The 20,177-nt window shown below is 41.3% G+C and overlaps 1 protein-coding gene across 1 annotated transcript in view; it reads left to right on the top strand.

The window, feature by feature from the left end:
- rasgrp3 (RAS guanyl releasing protein 3 (calcium and DAG-regulated)) overlaps positions 1-20,177 on the top strand; it is a 55,019-nt gene that overhangs the window by 23,595 nt on the left and 11,247 nt on the right. Inside the window, exons 2-12 of the mRNA XM_069141865.1 lie at positions 2,898-3,055; positions 3,669-3,774; positions 4,495-4,554; positions 4,983-5,114; positions 5,873-6,020; positions 8,080-8,253; positions 8,646-8,762; positions 14,189-14,467; positions 18,738-18,818; positions 19,554-19,667; positions 19,754-19,869. Of these exons, the coding sequence (XP_068997966.1) occupies positions 2,986-3,055; positions 3,669-3,774; positions 4,495-4,554; positions 4,983-5,114; positions 5,873-6,020; positions 8,080-8,253; positions 8,646-8,762; positions 14,189-14,467; positions 18,738-18,818; positions 19,554-19,667; positions 19,754-19,869 (1,397 nt within the window). The 5' untranslated portion in view covers positions 2,898-2,985. The remainder of the gene's footprint in view (positions 1-2,897; positions 3,056-3,668; positions 3,775-4,494; positions 4,555-4,982; positions 5,115-5,872; positions 6,021-8,079; positions 8,254-8,645; positions 8,763-14,188; positions 14,468-18,737; positions 18,819-19,553; positions 19,668-19,753; positions 19,870-20,177) is intronic.

Raw genomic sequence — 20,177 nt, 5'->3', positions numbered from 1 at the left:
GCGTGGGTTCTCTCCGGGTTCTCCGGCTTCCTCCCATCATCCAAAAACATGCACCTCAGGTCAGGTTACCTGGCGCCGAGCTAGTGGCAGCCTGCTGCAGCATCTCCCCCCTGAGAGCCCCCCTGCTGTAGTGAAGACATTTCCCCTCGGGGATTAATAAAGTGTATCAAATCAAAAAAATTAAAAAATTAAAATAAAAAATCAACAAGTAGCTCCGCCCCAGAGATCTGATTGGTCAACAGAACATCTGGAACAAATCATGATGACATCACATCCTGCTTATCACTAGAAATATCACTCCACCTCCTCAATGGGAAAATAGAATTAGAATAGAATTTCATATAATATGTAATATAATGTAGTTTCTACTTGTTATAGTTCTATTAAATGACCCATTTGGTGAAGTCGGGTCTCTTTTGGTCCTTTTTGGTCGCTCCGAGCACCCGTACCGTAACACCACGGATAGTCACGCACTTACAATCCTAGAGGAGGCTAGCTGGACCGGTTTGGTTTGAACACATGACACGGAGCTAAAATGTTAAAAACACATGAGAACATGGATATCTTTGTTCATCAGATATCTTTGTTCATCAGATATCTTTGTTCATTACATATCTTTGTTCATCAGATATCTTTGTTCATCAGATATCTTTGTTCATTACATATCTTTGTTCATCAGATATCTTTTTTCATCAGATGTCTTTGTTCGTCAGATATCTTTGTTCATCAGATATCTTTGTTCATCAGATATCTTTGTTCCAACCAGACTGAGCTAGCTGATCAGTTTAGTGTTTCTATGTTCTGTGTTTATTCAGTTGGAGACTAGAAATCCTCTCTGTTAAAAAATTTACCCTTGGGGATTAATAAAGTAACTACCTAACTACCTAACTACCTACCTACCTACCTGTTGCTAGGTGGTTGCTTGGTGGTTGCTAAGGGTCTGACTACTTCCTGGAGTAGGAAACATTACATACGTTACATAAGAGTACTGACGCCACTGGATGTTTCCCAGTTGTTAGTGTTACCCCATGTGTTGCCATGGAAATGGAGATCAACGTAACAAAAAGTTTTATATTTTAAGAGTGAATTGCTCCACAATATGAACACATGTAGATTACATGTTTTATTTAGATGGAACTTGTTGTATGATCTCAGTATTACACTTTAGTGATGCTTGTGGACTTCGGTCCTGACCGCTGTCGTGTCAATAATCACGTTAAAGTTCAACCTCAAGTGTAATATTGCTTAAATAACAACTAACTAATGTTGAAGTGTCACTCAAACCCACGGAGAACATTCACTCAACTCTCAGCTCTGTTTCGCTCTTTAGCCTCTTTTCGCTCATTGTTTTGGTTTGTTTCCTCAGACTCAGTGTTCTCATGTTTCCACCAAGTGGAGCTTTCAGTGAACAGTACTGACATAAACCCGACATACGCTTCCTGTAGCACCAGACAGACACATGGCGAGCTGCATGCTGGAGCGTTGTGCTGCTAAAGAGACAGAAATGTTCATCAGTCTTGTAATTTTTTGTTGAACCATTATGGTTGTGCGTAAAAATGTTATGTCATGAGTAGAGATGCCCGTGTTGTGGATGGAAACGTGGAATATTTACTTTCACACTGGTTTGGATACATTCATTGTGCTACTTTAATTCATTAATCATTCATTGAATTGATGTAGATTATGTTTAGAGGCTGGTGTCTGCTGATCCCAGGTCTGCTGGTATCTCATCAGGATAAAGGCTGCAGCAGCAGCAGGAGATTCAGATGAGACTCTGAAACTCCTTTTCTGCGGTCACAGTGTTGGAAACAGAAGCAGCAGCTCATATGAACAGGCCACAGTGAGAAGAGGGCAGGTCAGTGAAGGCGGTCAGAGAAAGCTGAACACAGGAAGCAGAAGTGTGTCTGCTATGATGAGTTTACTACTAAACAGGCAGTAACTACGAACTGAACTGTGACCAGGTGAGATGTCCTCTGATGCAGTGAAGAAATGTTTTCAGCAGACATCCCTATAATATGCTGGAACTGCAAATATATCTCACATTGTTATGGATTACACAGTTTTCCTTTATTCATCACATTACCTCATGCACATGCTCTGTTATTATGACATAATCTGTGGCTTCACTTCATCTTTCAGTGGTGCTGACTGACAGGTGTAATGTGCTCTGCAGCTCTTACACAACCCCATTTCTAAAAAAGTTAGGACGCTGTTTAAAATGTAAATAAAAACAGAATGCTATGATTTACATTTATATATTTAATTGAAAATAGACCAAAGACAACATATCAGATGTTGAAACTGAGACATTTTATTGTTTAAAGAAAATAAAAATGCTCTTTTTATAATAAATGATGTCACTGATCTTTAGTTGTCAGATGTTCCACCAGATGTATTTTTTTTTTAGCTTTATGCAACTTTTCCATCTTTTGTTGACCCTGTCTTAACTTTTTTGAGATGTGTTGCAAATTCAAAATAAACATATATTTTTTAATAAAACAATACAATTTCTCCATTTCAACATCTGATGTTGTCTTTGGTCCATTTTCAATTAAATATGGGTTTATGCGATTTGCAAATCATCACATTCTGTTTTAATTTACATTTTACCCAACGTCCAACTTTTTTGGAAACTGATTTTTGTTAACGCACTGTTGAAGCCTCCAGTATGTGTAAAGAGTGAATCATGCCTCTCCTGGTTGCTTCATACAGATTAGTGTTGCTTTTAGATAAAGCATGAATACCTGTGATACAAGTGTTTTCTAAAAGCTATTTAAATAAAGACAAACAACATGACATCGTAGAGTTTCAGGAAACATCTTCATTTCCATGTGAAGAGTTTAGTCCGTTTTTTCAACAGCTTATAAAACTGAGTGATGATGACTCTCTTCTTCCAGGAAAACCCTTGTTGGTGCAGAGCCGTGAGCGAGAAGAGTTGACCCCTGACCTGTGACCCCTGACCTCCCCCACCTGCAGCTCGGCACCATGGGATCGTCCACGCTGGGGAAGGCAGCGTCTCTTGACGCTCTCTTAAATGAATGCATTCATGCATTTGGTGAGTCTGTCTGTGGTCATGTTATGAATGATATCAACTAAAATGGAAACTTGTTTTGTAAAGGAGCCCTGTGTTAAAATCCACTTACAGTCATAAATCAGTTAACAGTATGTTAATTCTTACTTTGAACCAGACGAACTAACTGCAGTATAAAGCTCACAGCTTAGTTTTTACCTTTTGACCCACCTGCAGATTAAATAATAATTAATAAGAAGAAGAAGAAGACTTTAACATTTCATAATTGCTTTAATAAAGCTCAGTAATTTCAAAAGATGGCTGTGATGTAGTTTTTAACAAACAGGAGGACCTGTTGTGCATTTGTTGGGAACTACTTTCAGCAGCGGATGAATCCCCACTTGGTGCTGTGATGAGTTTGGGTCAGCAGGACGGTTTCTGCAGTTTTCATAGGATACATGTTCAGAAACATGTAGACAATCAGCAGATGACATGTTTCCAGGTTGAATCTCGTTCCTTTTTAATAAAGCTCTGTTTATCATAATTCCCAGTCATGCTGCTGAAGGACCAGGTTACTACAATAAATTACTTTAATCTGGATCGTGTTGTTTTGTGGTTGTGATTTTACACTTGAATTGAGTCTTTGTCTCCTCTGCAGATGAGCGTGGAGAGCTGCAGGCCGACCTGCTCCCTCGCAGCCTGCTACTGATGCACCGCTGGTATGTTACATCCTCGGAGCTGGCAGGAAAACTCCTCATGATATATCCCACCTAACTACTGCTGGTTCACAACATGATCACAGATCGTCCGCAGTGTTTGAACAGCAGCGTGAGATCCTGCTGATGAAGACATGTCAGCCTGTAAAGTGATACTGCACTAACTGTCCTTCATCCTACAGGAAATCCTACATGAATATTTCATGGTGTTAATGGGATCCTCATCATTCTTGAGCTGCTGATGTTCACAGTCATTTCAGTGACTCTCAGCTCTCTGACTGAACCACTGTAAGCTAATCAGAAAGTATTGATCTCATCCTGGATCAACGTCCTCAGAGCTGCTCAGGAAGTGCTCTGTTGGTCTGTCGGCATGCATATCTTCAATACTGTATGTGACGTGTAACTTAAAAACTTCAAATAAGTTGACATAAGTTGCAGTAATTTATGCTAAAAAACAAATAAAGGCAGCAAATTTTGAATTAATGCAACAAAAATAATAGCAACAGGGGGATAATATGGGATATGCGAGGCCAATCAGAGCTTTATTAATAAATAAATGATTTACAATACAAAGCCTGTACACGCACAGTCTCTTCAGTAAGAAGCGTCTAATTTTTTTAAGTCATTTTTTGTTTTTGGTATTAAATCAGAGGAGTCATTATCAGTAACTTTACAGACAACATTCACAACGTTATTTATGTCCTCACTGAGTGGATTTATTTCACAGTAGAGTCCTTAAAAAAAAAATCCTTAACTGAACCCCACATACCGCGACTGTGAAGGAGACGGCTGCCAGAGAAGTCGACTGAAGATCTGTTACCTGATGAGGTGAGCTAGTCCACAAACTCACAGAACAGCAGAGAACCTCCTGTTCTCACGGCACACTGATGTACTCTGGTCTTAACCCTGACTTCACACTTTCACATTAAACACCAGCACTCTGGATCAGTGGAAGGTTTCTGGGAGCTAAAATGAAATGTTTTCCAATACATGTCACAGTATCATGAAATATATGAGTGTCATCAGTGGAGGCTGTGGCTCAGACGGTAGAGTGGGTTGCACACTAATCAGAAGGTTGGTGGCTCGATCCCCAGCTCCTCCTGTCCACATTCCTAATTGTCCTTGAGCAAGACACTGAACCCTAAGTTGCTCTCGATGGTGTACCATCAGTATGTTGTAAGTTGCTTTGGATAAAAGCGTCAGCTAAATGAAATGTAATCAGTGTTTGCTGTAAAACTGTAACCGTGTGCATTCAGGTACTGGATCGTGACCTTCCCCGCAGAGTTCAACCTGGACTTGGGTCTGATCCGGATCACTGAGGAGTTCAGAGATGTGGCGGCTCAGCTCGGCTGTGAGGAGCATTTCAATCTCATTGACATCTCCACCATGTAAGACGTCAGACGCACAAACTACCGACAGGATCCAACACAACACATAGATTTAGAGGAATATCTTTATTAACTTTGTTAAGTATTTTTATACTCTCATGCGTGAGAGTATAAAAATACTTCACTACATGTAAAAGTCCTGCATTCATAACTTTAATTCATTAGCAGCAACTTTACCCATTAACGTGACCAGGATAGGACTACTATATAACTAATGATTTTCATGAAGGAATAATCTGCTGACTGTTCTCTTTGTTCATTATTTGGTTTTCCAGCCTCCACATGATTTAAAATAAATTTGAATTAATAAAATGAGCATTTTAAAAAAGGAGAAAAAACTCACATTTGAGAAGGTGAACCATGAAATGTTTGGGATGAAAAATTACGAACGAGAAGTTGATCACCTTCTTGTTTCATCTCTGCTGCTATAAACTGTTTGGCAGTTTAATCTGTGATCATGTTGTGGAGTAGAAGCATAATGAGCAAGAAAATTAAAATACTTCCATAAAGTGCAAGCTCATTAAAATGCTATTTAAGTATGTTACGGAAGAGAATTCATCCCACCAATGATTGAAAATGAATCCCAACTCCAGTTGAGCTCTAAATCTAAATCCTGATCCTGAACTACCTGAAGGATGAATAAAGTTAAAGAGCCAGTTGTTCTTGTTTTGTACCTGATATTCATCACAGGACCGACAGAACAACAGAAACAAAGTGGTTCTTATCGGCTGATAGTTTCTCAACTGTTCTCCTCGCAGTCCGTCGTACGACTGGATGCGGAAGTTGACGCAGCGGAAGAAACAGGCCAAGAAAGGCAAAGCATCACTGCTGTTCGACCACCTGGAGCCCATCGAGCTGGCCGAGCATCTCACCTTCCTGGAGTTCAAGTCCATCCGCAGGATATCGGTACGTTAAGTTTAGTTTCTGCAGGCGACTGTAGCTCCAGAGATCAGATCATCTGGTATTGGTCTGATGAACATGAATCCTCCTGACTCGGGTAATTCCTGGACTTTTTTTTTACTTTTCCTTGGCTCTGCTGTGAGGTTCACATTTTCAGTGATAAATAGAGTATCTTGGCAGCTATTAGATGGAGTGCCATGAAAGTTGATTTTTCAGCTACACGAGCTCCATCCAGGTTAAGATTTCAGTTTGGTTGATGATCAAATACCTGAAAAACTATTTCCATCAGCCTCAGTACTGTTCAGAGAGAGTTTGCACTTCTTGGCATGCACACAAAAAACACAGGAAACAGTTTAAAAAACGGACAAATATCAACATCCCACTGGGAGGATGTGAGCACGTCGAGATTAGAAGTGAATATCCTGCAGGATCCAAGCAGTCGCTGATCACTGATCGCCGACTGAAGACTCCTCTAATGTGCTTTCTTCATCTTTTTCACAAAATTAAAGATCTTTTTATTTTCTGTTACAAATATACATTAAATCTGAAAGTCAATACAAATAACGATTTCCAAATCTTCCAAGATATTGATGAGTATTTAATCTGATCAATAAGATGCTTTGATGAAATGATATAAGGACCATTTACAGGCTAATAAAAGGTACTAATGGAATTGGTAGGTTTTATAATGAGGACATGTTCAAGTATATGTAATGAAAACCAAAGTTTGTTAGAGGTACATATTTGGTTTGGAGCAATTAATGCAAAACAGACCATTTATTTAATGTGTCTTATTTCCTGTAGTCTAATGAAATTGTGTATTTATTACAGTTTCATAATTAGTGTAATTATATCAATTTACATGGAAGCACAGTAGTGATTTAAGTACTTAAATGGTTTATACTTTACTGAACGTTCTAATAAAGAACATACTGCTTCTAGTTTTCTTCTTTCTTCTAAGTACAACTTATTACATTTAATTTATACAGCGTAAAATAAAATGTGACCAGTATTTCTACACTGTGCGTACTTACATGTGTAAGTTTATAGTTACTTTTTACAAACCTAATGTGTTTGCATAACAGAAGCATTTCAAAAAGACGGATAAATCCTACAGAAGAAGCCCTTTACTCTGTGATGTTCGGCTAGTTGACCTCTGACCTGCCTCATGTCCACTGACATGACTGATCGAGCACAATGATCAAAGTCAATATTCAGTGCATTATTGTAAATGTGATAAAACCATGAAATACACGCGTTGTGTTTGTCTTTGAAATGATGTCCTGATGGTGCTTTGAGTCACTTTTCCTACATGCGGTCAGACGTGTCAAATCTCCTTCAGTATGTGAGTTTCCAGTTGACATGTGCAACACTTCATCAGAAAGATTAAAAACTCACTGCCAGATTGCTGTTAGACTCACAATGTTTTCTTAGTTGTGTTGCTGTTAAGTATTGTAATAATAATTGCAGGCTCAGTCCATTTGAAAAGAAGGGCCCCATATTTGATTGAAATCAGTTTGTCAAAAACAAATTGTTCTACCATAAAAATTTGTAATTGTGGAGAAAAGTAGGAGGAAGTTCCTTAGGAAGTAAAAACCAAACACAGTAATCACACTCTGCTAGTTACAGCTAACTGCTAGCCTTAGCTAAACATAATTCACCTCCTTTTTCTTGTTTCTTGAAATTGGAAAACTCAGTTTTGAAGCTCTAACACTTAACACATTGAATTCATTTGACCATATAAATAAGACAGAAACTGAATCTTAAATCATAATGGCATAATAAGACGTCGTCCTGCTAGAGGCTAACTAGCCTAGCGTAGCAGCGTAGCAGTAGCTACTTTGTCTTCAGCAGAATGCAACATATATTAAAGATTAATACAGTAAAGTACCTCATTGGACCCTGCCGTGTCCAAACATTTTGTTTCGGTTTGTGACAATGACTGATTATCAACCTAAAAAAAGACCTGAGAGTTTTGCTGACATTTTTTGAACTACGCTGCCTTTTTGTCCGCTCGTGAAGATGTTGTTGATAAATGATATCTGATTTTCCGCTCCATCTTCAGTTCACCGACTACCAGAGCTACGTGACCCACGGCTGCCTGGTGGACAACCCGACCCTGGAGCGTTCCATCGCTCTGTTCAACGGCGTCTCGCAGTGGGTCCAGCTGATGGTGCTCAGCAAGCTCACCCCTCAGACCCGCGCAGAGGTCATCACCAAGTACATCCACGTGGCCCAGGTGAGGCAGGTTGCTCCCTCGCTGCGAGCTAAACACTCAACAAAATCAAGACTGTTTGCTGTCCTGGCTCCTAAATGGTAGAATGAGCTCCCCACCGACATCAGGACAGCAGAAACTCTGAACATCTTCCACCACAAACTAAAAACACACCTCTTTAGACTTTACCTTGAACAGTAGAACATGAATACTTTCATTTACATCTTTCAAACATCTTCCACGTCGTATCCTGAACTCTACTGAGCTTTTTCTGCTCTTGTATGAAGAACTTTACTATGAAATGAAAAGTACAGAAAACTTCAGGTGTCCTCACCTTTTCCAAACAAATAATATGTTTGGTTGGATGTGCATGAAAAAAGTAAAAAAAGTGAACATTTCCACACGTGACTCTCCAGAAACTGCTGCACCTGCAGAACTTCAACACTCTGATGGCGGTGGTGGGCGGGCTTAGCCACAGCTCCATCTCTCGCCTCAAGGAGACACACTCTTATCTGGCTCCGGAAGTTGTCAAGGTAAATCCCAAACTTTTATTGATCTTATTGCATATTTATTTAGTTCTAGTCACAGGAGATCCAGTAGTCATGTGTTTTTAGAGCCACTGGGCTTGACAGGGTTTTTATGGAACTTTTCCTTCCACTGGTTTCATAATTTAATCATTTAAATCACAAAGTTGGTTGAAAACAGTGTGAAGGGATTTTTATCAATGGAAAACCAACCTTCATAGTTTCATAAGTTTCCCATGTTGAAAAACACACGTGATCACGTGTGTCTCGTGTTTTTTCTGTAAGAGGATGAGATGGTCTACAATTTACTACAATTAAGTCAGCAGCTAAATCCTCCAACTTTTCTCAAAATTCAAATCACTGCAATTTTTCGACATAATGTTGACTGAAAGATTCCATCAGTAAGAACATTTTATATTTGAAAATGGAAAGCATCAGTTTTCATTGCCTTGATGAGTGAACCACAACAGAAACTTTCTGATCCATGTGAAGTGTCACAGACTGTCTATAAAAGTGTCCGGCGCTTCTGTGTCATCATATCATAAATGTGAAGAATTCGCATCTTTTTTTTAAAAGAAAAAATAGTGAACATCAGAGCTGGTATCACAAGCACCAACACTAATACTTCACTAACCTTCCTGCTCGTACACCTTCATCTATGATGTCATCGTTTAGTACTATGACAGAAGATCCCGTCAGTGAAGTAGTTTGCTGATGAAGTCCTCCACTTGTGCTCCAGACTTCATCCCAACCAAGCCGAAGCCTCTCCCAGGTCACAGTCACAACAGACTGGAGAAATGGGCAGGTCCCTCTGGGCATGACCTGGGTTGGTTCAGATCATATTTAACTGGTAGAATTTTTTTTTGTTAACCTGGGTGATCATGTATCGGAAACTCATTCCATCATTTATGGCATTCCCCAAGGAAGGATTCTTGGCCCACTTTATTTTTCATTGTAAATGCTTCCACTTGGAAACATTATCAGTCAACACCAAGTCAGCTACCATTTCAATTCAATTCAATTCAACTTTATTTATATAGCGCCAAATCACAACACAAATTATTTCATGGCACTTAACACATTAAAGTCTTTACAGCAAGACTTTACAATATTATACAGAGAAACCAACAATTCAACAATTCAACAATTCAACAATTCAACAATTCCCACATAAGCTAGGAGGGAAAAAAAACCCTCCTCTTTAAGGGAGAAAAACCTCCAACAGAGGGAAGAAAAACTCTCTTTAACAGGAAGAAACCTCCAACAGAACCAGGATCAGAGGTGGGCGGAGCATCTGTTAACAGAACCAGGCTCAGAGGTAGGCGGAGCATCTGTTAACAGAACCAGGCTCAGGGGTGGGCGGAGCATCTGTTAACAGAACCAGGCTCAGAGGTGGGCGGAGCATCTGTTAACAGAACCAGGCTCAGAGGTAGGCGGAGCATCTGTTAACAGAACCAGGCTCAGGGGTGGGCGGAGCATCTGTTAATAGAACCAAGCTCAGGGGTGGGCGGAGCATCTGTTAACAGAACCAGGCTCAGAGGTGGGCGGAGCATCTGTTAACAGAACCAGACTCAGAGGTGGGCGGCCATCTGCCTCGACTGGTTGGGGTGAGAGGAGAGCAGAGAGAGAAAAGGACAGCATAGAGATAGAAGAGAAGAACTGTTGGTGGAGACAACAAGCGCAGAGCAGAGACATGCAGCTCCATGACGGGACATCTGGAAAAGAAAGAACAAAAACTACACGAGTGAAGGAACTGAATGGAGACAACAGATAATAAGAAGAAACTATGGGAGAGAAGAAGATGGTGAGGTATGAGTCAGTTAAAGAGTAGGAGGAAAGAAAAGAAGCTCAGCATGTAACGAGGTCCTCCAGCAGCCTCGGCCTATAACAGCATAACTAAGGGTTGGTTCAGGTCTACCTGAGCCAGCCCTAACTATAGGCTTCATCAAGAAGGAACGTTTTGAGTCTAATCTTAAAGCCAGAGAGGGTTTCTGCCCCTCCAACACAAACTGGGAGCTGGTTCCACAGGGGAGGAGCCTGAAAACTGAAGCTCCGCCTCCCATTCTACTTCTGGAAACTCTAGGAACCACAAGTAGACCAGCGTAGTGAGAGAGAAGTGCTCTGCTAGGATTATATGGTTCTATAAGATCTCTAAGATATGATGGAGCCTGGTCATGTAGAGCTTTGTAAGTCATCAAGAGAATTTTAAATTCTATTCTTGATTTCACAGGAAGTCAGTGAAGAGAAGATAAAACTGGAGAAATATGATCTCTCTTGTTAAATCCCATCAGTACTCTTGCTGCAGCATTTTGGATCAGCTGCAGGTTTTTAATGAGATGACATCCTAACAACAAGGAATTATAATAATCTAGTCTAGAAGTAACAAATGCATGAATGAGTTTTTCTGCGTCACGCTGAGGAAGGATTTTCCTAATTTTATTAATATTACGTAGATGAAAGAAGACAGTTCTGGAGATTTGCTTTATATGGTGTCTAAAGGACAAATCCTCATCAAAGATGACTCCAAGGTTCCTCACAGTTTTGCTGGAGGCCAAAACAATGTCATCTAGAGCAGGGGTGGGCAAACTTTTTGGCTCAGGGGCCACATTGACTTTTTAAATTTGACAGACTGGCTGGGCCAGCACCAGATGCATACATATCAAACATAAACATAAAAAAGGCATTACAGTGTTAATACCTACATTCACTTTTAGTGGGAACAGTGTTGTTGATCACCTTCTCTGTCAGTGCATCGAAGTCTGCTGTTAGTTTGGTTGTGTTCTCAGAACAGATCTGAGGTTTCATCACTCAACTGGGATCTGTGAGGTGCTTTGTTGGTGTTCATCACACTAAAAGTCTGTTCACACACAGTAGAGACAAACAACACCAGCATCTTCTGGGACATCTTCTGGATGTTTGGAAATTTGGCTGCTTTAATGAAGCAAAAAACTCATCCAGTTTAAGAGAGTTGAACTTCTCCTTGAAGACGGTGTCACATTGGAGATCAGTCGGTTCCAACTGCAGCTCCTGTGGCGCCGTTTCAGGGTCTTGTGTGAAGGGACAGGACACCAGCTGGAGGGACACGACACCAGCTGAAGGGACATAACACCAGCTGGAGGGACAGGACACCAGCTGAAGTGACTTGTCAATTTTTCCAAAATCAGAGAACCGATGGCAGAACTCTCCGTGCAGGTCGTCCAGTGATTTCCTGTATGTCTTCATGTCGAGGACGTCTTCCAGCGTAGCCAGCGTGGGGAAATGAGCAAATGACTTGTTTGACATTTGCTTTGAGAATAAAGCTAGCTTGGTTTTGAAGGCTCTGACATTTGTGTACATTTCATGGACAAACTGGTCTTTCCCTCGTAGCTTCACGTTCAGCTCATTCATGTGTGTCAGTACGTCCTCAGCAAAAGATAAATCACAAAGACGATCTGCGTCACTCAGCTCAGGAAAATCGTCAGCTTTCTCAAGTAGCTCCAAAAATGAGATAATCTCCTGTTTGAGCTCCCACACTCGTTGACATACTTTCCCCAAACTTAACCAGCGGATGTTGGAGTGGTGAAGCAAGTCCTGGTGATCAGAGTCAGTTTCTTCAAGAAACTTAATAACCTGATGGTGAAGTCCCCTCGCTCCAATAAAGTTAACCACTTCTACAACTGGCTTCACTACGTGGTCGAGCTGCAGGATGGATTTACACAGTGTAAGAAAATGACCTCCTGCTCAGGGTTGTCCTCTTTCACCCTCTCCTGGATTCTTTTGAGCAACCCGACGTTTTTTCCAGTCAGATTTGGCGATCCGTCTGTGGTAACGTTGGTGAGCGGACTCCAAGGTAGCTTGAGCCTCTCGATGACCCCCGACACGCCGTCATACAAGTCCTCTCCCCGCGTTTTCCCCTTCAGGGATAACTTCTGTTTTGTCTGAATTTAGAAGCAGGAAGTTTTTGGTCATCCAGGCCTTTATGTCTTTTAGACAGGCTTCAAGTTTTACTAACTGATTAGTTTCATCTGGTTTTATAGAAAGATATAGCTGAGTGTCATCTGCATAACAATGGAAGTTGATGCAGTGCCTCCTGATGACATCTCCTAATGGAAGCATGTACAAAGTAAAAAGTATTGGGCCTAACACTGAGCCTTGTGGAACTCCATAACTAACTCTTGTTTGTCTGGAAGACTCATTGTTGACATGGACAAACTGGAATCTATCTGATAAGTAGGATTTGAACCAGTCTAATGCAGTTCCTTTAATCCTCGTAACATCTTCTAATCTCTGTAATAAGATCGTATGATCAATCGTATCAAAAGCAGCACTGAGGTCCAGAAGAACAAGTACAGAGACTAGTCCATTATCTGAGGCTAATAAAAGGTCGTTAGTAACTTTCACCAGAGCTGTTTCTGTGCTATGATGAACTCTAAAGACTGAACATCTTCAAACAGATCATTCCTTTGTAAATGATCACAAAGTTGATTTGCAACAACTTTTTCAAGGATTTTAGAAATAAATGTCAGGTTGTAAATTGATTCTTATAACTTTGTTTTTACTGTTTTAATTTCTTTATTTTATTTAACCAATATTTTTATGAGTTTTACCTTATTTCTTATCTTATTGTTTTGTTTTGTATGCCTGTCAGTTTTTTTGGATCTTTGCTTTTTATGTGTGTATGTTGCTCCGATGTGAAGCACTTTGGGCTACAGGCTTGTATGAAAGGTGCGATATAAATAAAGCTGAGTTGATTTGAAGTGTCTTGAACTGCAATACCAGCGAGTGCCACTAGAGGTCGGCTCCAAAAAGCCTCCGGCTCCATAGACTCCCATTTAACTTCTCTCATCAAATCCAAAGTGAATAAAATGTGTCCATCAGTTATCTCGGTGTTGTTAGCTAAAGTCACTTCTTCTTATTAGTTTTCAGGAGGTCCATCCGAAAATAACCCCTCATTCATTAGAATGCGGGGCGTGACATCACTGATGGTTGATGACATCACTGATGGTTGATGGTTGTGACGTGTGAAGCATTTTTATCCAGAAGTTCTGCATTTGAATAATTTAGTCAGTTAAAAATATCAGCTCGGTCAGCTGGGATGGTGAGTTCCAGAAAATGTTCCAGAAGAAAGAGCTTCAGCTCCTCTTTGAGCTCTTAAGTTGACTTTTCCCTCCACTGGACTTGGATCAGGTGCACCAAATGGGTCTGAATGAAGCCAAACTCCAATTATTCCTCATCATATTTTCTGCTTCTACAACTGTGTGTTTTCTTGTGTTGGCCTTTTGGCTTCATTGAATACAAATTGCTCTTTGTGTCTGTTGTCCATCTACACTGATGAAGTAACCCGTGCAATCAGGTGACAGCTTCATGTACAGCAGAACCATCCATGACACATGAGTATCCACACTACATACTTTGTAATTTATACAAATCCAAACGTTTGAACCTTCCTGCCGCAGATCTGGAGCGAGATGACCGAGCTCGTCTCCTCCAACAACAACTACTCCTGCTATCGAAAGGCCTTCAGCGAAAGCCAGGGCTTTAAAATCCCCATTCTGGGCGTGCACCTCAAGGACCTGATTGCAGTGCATGTGGTCTTTCCTGACTGGTTTGGTGACAGTAATAAGGTGAACCTGGTGAAGATGCATCAGCTGTACATGACCTTCAATGAGCTGGTGTCTCTGCAGAGCACAGTGGCTCAGGTGGAGCCCAACATGGACCTGATCTACCTGCTCACGGTGAGGGATTACCACAGGAAGTGTCTTACAGACAAAAGACTTTTATATAAAGACGAGTTATCTCAAGGCATAAACACAGTACAGTCCTCAGGAACGAACTTCACATCGTTATAGAGAGGAGGGGAGTTTAAAAGAGAAGGTAATATTGATACTGGATATAAAACACAGACTGGATATAAAACCACAGACTGGATATAAAACACAGACTGGATATAAAACTACAGACTGGATATAAAACTACAGACTGGATATAAAACCACAAACTGAATATAAAACTACAGACTGGATATAAAACCACAGACTGGATATAAAACCACAGACTGGATATAAACCCACAGACTGGATATAAAACACAGACTGGATATAAAACTACAGACTGGATATAAAACCACAAACTGAATATAAAACTACAGACTGGATATAAAACCACAGACTGGATATAAAACCACAGACTGGATATAAACCCACAGACTGGATATAAAAGTGTTTGTAGCTTCCAGGTCTGAAAAATGGTTCCGATGCATAAGTGTCTTAAGCTGCAAAACCATCGAGTGCCACTAGAGGTTAGTTGGTTTGGACATACAAGGAATTTGCCAAATGTTTACAAAACAGATGCAAATTTGCTGTTTCTTCTTCCTCTGCTTTCTACGAAGCCCCTGAAAGGTCACAGCGAGGATTTGTTTGAGGACTAGTTTTGCACTTTTAGGTTTTATTATTCTAAATGGCAAAACTCTGCAGATATTCCAAAAAGGAGAAAAGATGTGTAACTTCACATGATGCATTTTGTGCTCATGACTTATTTTTAAAAGGCTGAACTCTGACAGGATCCAACACTCACCAGCACAACCACTAAACACCCATCAGAGTTTTCGTGACATTGGAAGCACAGCCACAGCTACAGCCACCATCAGAGCGGCAGCTACAGCATATAGTCTGCCGTCAGTCACAGGTCCAGCCTGTCTCAGCAGCGATCAGTCACCGTGTTTGATTTAGAGACAGAACTGGACCCAAACACTGGACACTGGCCAGAAATTACAAGAACAAGAGATATTTTAGGTTAGGTTAGGTAAGTTACTTTATTAATCCCCGAGGGGAAATTTTTTTCGCCACAGCAGCATACAGGAAAGCAATAAAATAATAATAAAATAATAAAAAGCAATAAAATAACAGTAAAAAATATTAAATATAAAATGCACAGTATATACAGTATATATAGTACAGTATATATATAGTATATACAACAACCAAGAAACACAGACAACAGTGTTATTGTTGTGTGATGGATTTTGCCAGAAGTGAGTTATTGTAAAGTCTTATTACAGTGGACAGGAATGATCTCCTGTATCAGGAATGATCTCCTGGATCAGAAATGATCTCCTGTATCTGGAATGATCTCCTGTATCTGGAATGATCTCCTGTATCTGGAATGATCTCCTGTATCAGGAATGATCTCCTGTATCTGGAATGATCTCCTGTATCAGGAATGATCTCCTCTATCAGGAATGATCTCCTGTATCAGGAATGATCTCCTCTATCAGGAATGACCTCCTGTATCTGGAATGATCTCCTGTATCTGGAATGATCTCTTGTATCAGGAATGATCTCCTGTATCTGGAATGATCTCCTGTATCTGGAATGATCTCTTGTATCGGGAATGATCTCCTGTATCTGGAATGATTTCCTGTATCAGGAATGATCTCCTGTATCAGGAATGATCTCCTGTATCTGGAATGATCTCCTGTATCAGGAATGATCTCCTGTATCTGGAATGATCTCCTGTATCAGGAATAATCTCCTGTATCTGGAATGATCTCCTGTATCTGTCCTTGTGACAGCGGAGCTGGATGAGTCTTTTGGAGAACGTCCTCCTCTGTCCCTGCAGCAGATGGAGAGGGTGGTCAGGATTATCCAATATGGATAATAGTTTGTTCAGCGTCTTCCTCTCCACCACCTTTTCCAGACTATCCAGTTTGTAGCCAATGATGGAGCCGGCCTTCTTAACCAGTTTGTTAAGTCTGTTGGTGTCTCCGGCTCCAATGCTGCCCTCCCCTCCCCCCTTTTCCCCCTCAGCAGACTACTAGAAGTACAGTTCACTGGCCACAACAGATGGTAGAACATCTCCAACATCTTGCTGCACACATTGAAGGATCGAAGTTTCCTCAAGAAAAAGAGTCGACTCATCCCCTTCTTGTAGACAGCGTTGATGTTGGTCTTCCAGTTCAGTCTGTTGTCATGGAGACACCAGGTACTTGTACTCCTCCACCATGTCCACCTCCTCTCCCAGAACTCTCAGCGGTTGTTGAGCCGTCGTCTTCCTCCTGAAGTCGACCACCATCTCTGGTTTTGGCCACGTTCAAGAGGAGGTGATTTCTACCAGCCCACTCCACAAAGTCCTCCACTACTGCCTTGTACTCCTCCGTCCATCCCTTATACACCGACCACTGACTCCTCCTCCCGTCCATCCCTTATACACCGACCACTGACTCCTCCTCCCGTCCATCCTTATACACCGACCACTGACTCCTCCTCCCGTCCATCCCTTATACACCGACCACTGACTCCTCCTCCCGTCCATCCCTTATACTCCGACTACTGACTCCTCCTCCCGTCCATCCCTTATACACCGTCCACTGACTCCTCCTCCCGTCCATCCCTTATACTCTGACCACTGATTCCTCCTCCCGTCCATCTCTTATACACCGACCACTGACTCCTCCTCCCGTCCATCCCTTATACACCGACCACTGACTCCTCCTCCCATCCATCCCTTATACACCGACCACTGACTCCTCCTCCCGTCCATCCCTTATTTTTTTTTTTTTTAATTTTTTTTTTTTTTTTATAGTACTCTATTAATCCCCGAGGGGAAATGTCTTCACTACAGCAGGGGGGCTCTCAGGGGGGAGCTGCTGCAACAGGCTGCCACGAGCGCGGCGCCAGGTAACCTGACCTGAGGTGCATGTTTTTGGATGATGGGAGGAAGCCAGAGAACCCGGAGAGAACCCACGCAAGCACAGGGAGAACATGCAAACTCCGCACAGAAAGGCCCAGGACCGGATTCAAACCCGGAACCTTTTTGCTGTGAGGCGACAATGCTAACCACTGCACCACCGTGCCGCCCTTATACACCGTCCACTGACTCCTCCTCCCGTCCATCCCTTATACATCCTACCACTGCAGAGTCATCAGAGAACTTCTGCAGATGTCTTGACTCTGAGTTGTTCTGGAAGTCAGTTGTGTAGAAGGTGAACAGGAAGGGGGACAGAACAGTTCCCTGAGGAGCTCCAATACCACTGACCACCGTATCAGACATCACACTGCCCAGACGGACAAACTGTGGTCTGCCTGTCAGGTAGTCAGTGATCCAGGAGACGGTGGACGTGTCCACCCCCACCACCCGCAGCTTCCCACTCAGCAGCAGTGGTTTATTGGAGGGAGTTGAGCTGGAGGAACTGGTGGTCAGAGAATGGAGGCAGGTGGAGCAGTGGTGAGTGGAGATCAGGCTGGCTGAAGAGACTGACCAGGTGGATCACTGGGAGATAACAGAGGTGAAGAAGACCACGAGGAACTTAGAAAGCTGCGTGTTAACACACTAGGAGACTCAACAGTCTGACACTGTGAGGACTGAAGTATTGAAGTAGGCAGGACTGATGAGATGATTGACTCCAGGTGTGCAGCAGGTGATCAGAGGCAGGTGAGGTGGAGGTGGAATCTGGAGGAGGCGGGGCTAAACTCATGAGAGACAAACAGGAGCCAGAATGATTGACAGATATCCTAACCGAGAGAGGTGAACCATGATCTCTGATCCTGAGCAGCCATAGCCAAAAAATCTCACTGTGGTCACAACCAGTGGTCCATTACATATTACATGATACCGTATCATAACACATACAAACAAATACAATACAACTGAGACGCAACGCAAGGGAACACAAAACTAGTCTTTAAACAAGATGTCGCTGTGACCCTTCAGGGCCTCTGTACCTGTCTGCTCTTTATCATCAATCAAATCAGAAAACTTCCTGTTGGACAACAATGTATATCATGAGATATGACTGAGAATGTAGGCTTTACAATGAACCTATTAATAGTATTATAGTTTAGGACAAACCACTTCATAAACTTTGGAAAAAAAATTATTCAAAATCTCTTCACATGGAACTGTCCTGAGACGATGGTGACTCATAATTTACACAATTTAGAGATGATAAAATATCTGAAAACTTCAGACTGCTTTACTGAATTAAATTCTGACTCTTGTGTTTTTCAGCTTTCTTTGGACCTTTATTACACAGAGGATGAGATTTACGAGCTATCGTTGCTGAGGGAACCACGTAACCCCAAATCACTGGTAAGGATCAGTTCAAGTGATGATCAGTGATCAAACTAAACTGATGTCTATGGAAGGTTTTCATCATCTAAAGGCTCTTTAGTAGCGTAGCTCAAGATGTTTGGCCATCTCACAACTCATTCTCTTATTTAACATGCAGGGCAAGAAAAATACAACTTTAAGATAAGATAAGATAAGATAAGATAAGATAAGATAAGATAAGATAAGATAAGATAAGATAAGACTTTATTAAAGTGAGAAAATTTAGTTTCAACAGTTCAAGAATACAGGTTGGAAAGATAAGTACACAAACAAAAATTACAAATACGCATGCAATAAAAAAAAAGAATAGATGAAACAAAAAAGTTTTTAGAAAAATGTAAAAAATGAAAAACCAATGTATAAATACACTCACACAAGCTATATAAATTAAATAAATAAATACACCTTGTTATGTTCAGAGAAATGTAAAGAAAAACAGATAATTATTGCACGGTGATTCAAAATATATTGTTAATCGTTAATTCCCAGCATATATTGTATATTGCACATCAGTGATATGGTTTACTTTGAGTAATGTGCATAGGATATATAAATATATATTATACAGTATAGTATAAATATACAGAAAAAATAAATACAGTATGAAATAAGGTATATATTTGTATATATATTGTACTTTATTTTCCCCGTGTGAAGTTGCGTCATGAGACAGACTCGTTGCTGAGCTCCATGTTTGTGTGTCCGTCTTCACAGCCGACCTCTCCAACAACTCCCAACAAGCCGGTGGCCCCACTGGACTGGGCCTCCGGGGTCCCCAGCAAACCGGACCCGTCTGTGGTCAACAAACACATCAGGAAGGTGGTGGATGTGAGTACCAGCATCCCTCTGGACAGAAACTTCCATGTGTGTGATATATTATTGAAGTAATCTGTTTATTTTGTGGCTTCGGGAAGTCGGTGTTCAGGAATTACGACCACGACCACGACGGGTATATTTCTCAAGAGGACTTTGAGAGCATTGCTGCTAACTTCCCCTTCCTGGACTCCTTCTGCGTCCTGGACAAAGACCAGTGAGTGTCCAACACTGAAACTAACTTCTTTAGCTGTCAGTCACCCTTCTGTACACACAGTGGGATGATAGCAGCACCAGAGCTGTGGTTCTCAGTCTGTGGTCCGTGTACCTCCAGTGGTCTGGTGCCTGGTGGAGGTGTTGTGTATTACACCTGCAGTGGCAGACAACCACCTTCATTTGTTTGTGAATAAACTGAGTTAATTTCTCTGTTACATTAACAATGTTTGTTGTGTGAAACAGCTTCAGCTACTTTTTGTCAGTAGTTTATTTTTTTTTAAGTCGAGTGTTTGTTTTGGATAACAGATA

This window comes from Embiotoca jacksoni, unplaced genomic scaffold (assembly GCF_022577435.1).
Source record: "Embiotoca jacksoni isolate LCO1_2020_lvr unplaced genomic scaffold, fEmbJac1.0.p SCAF_92, whole genome shotgun sequence".
NCBI classification, from domain to species: domain Eukaryota; kingdom Metazoa; phylum Chordata; class Actinopteri; family Embiotocidae; genus Embiotoca; species Embiotoca jacksoni.
This window is presented reverse-complemented; position numbering and strand designations above follow the sequence as displayed.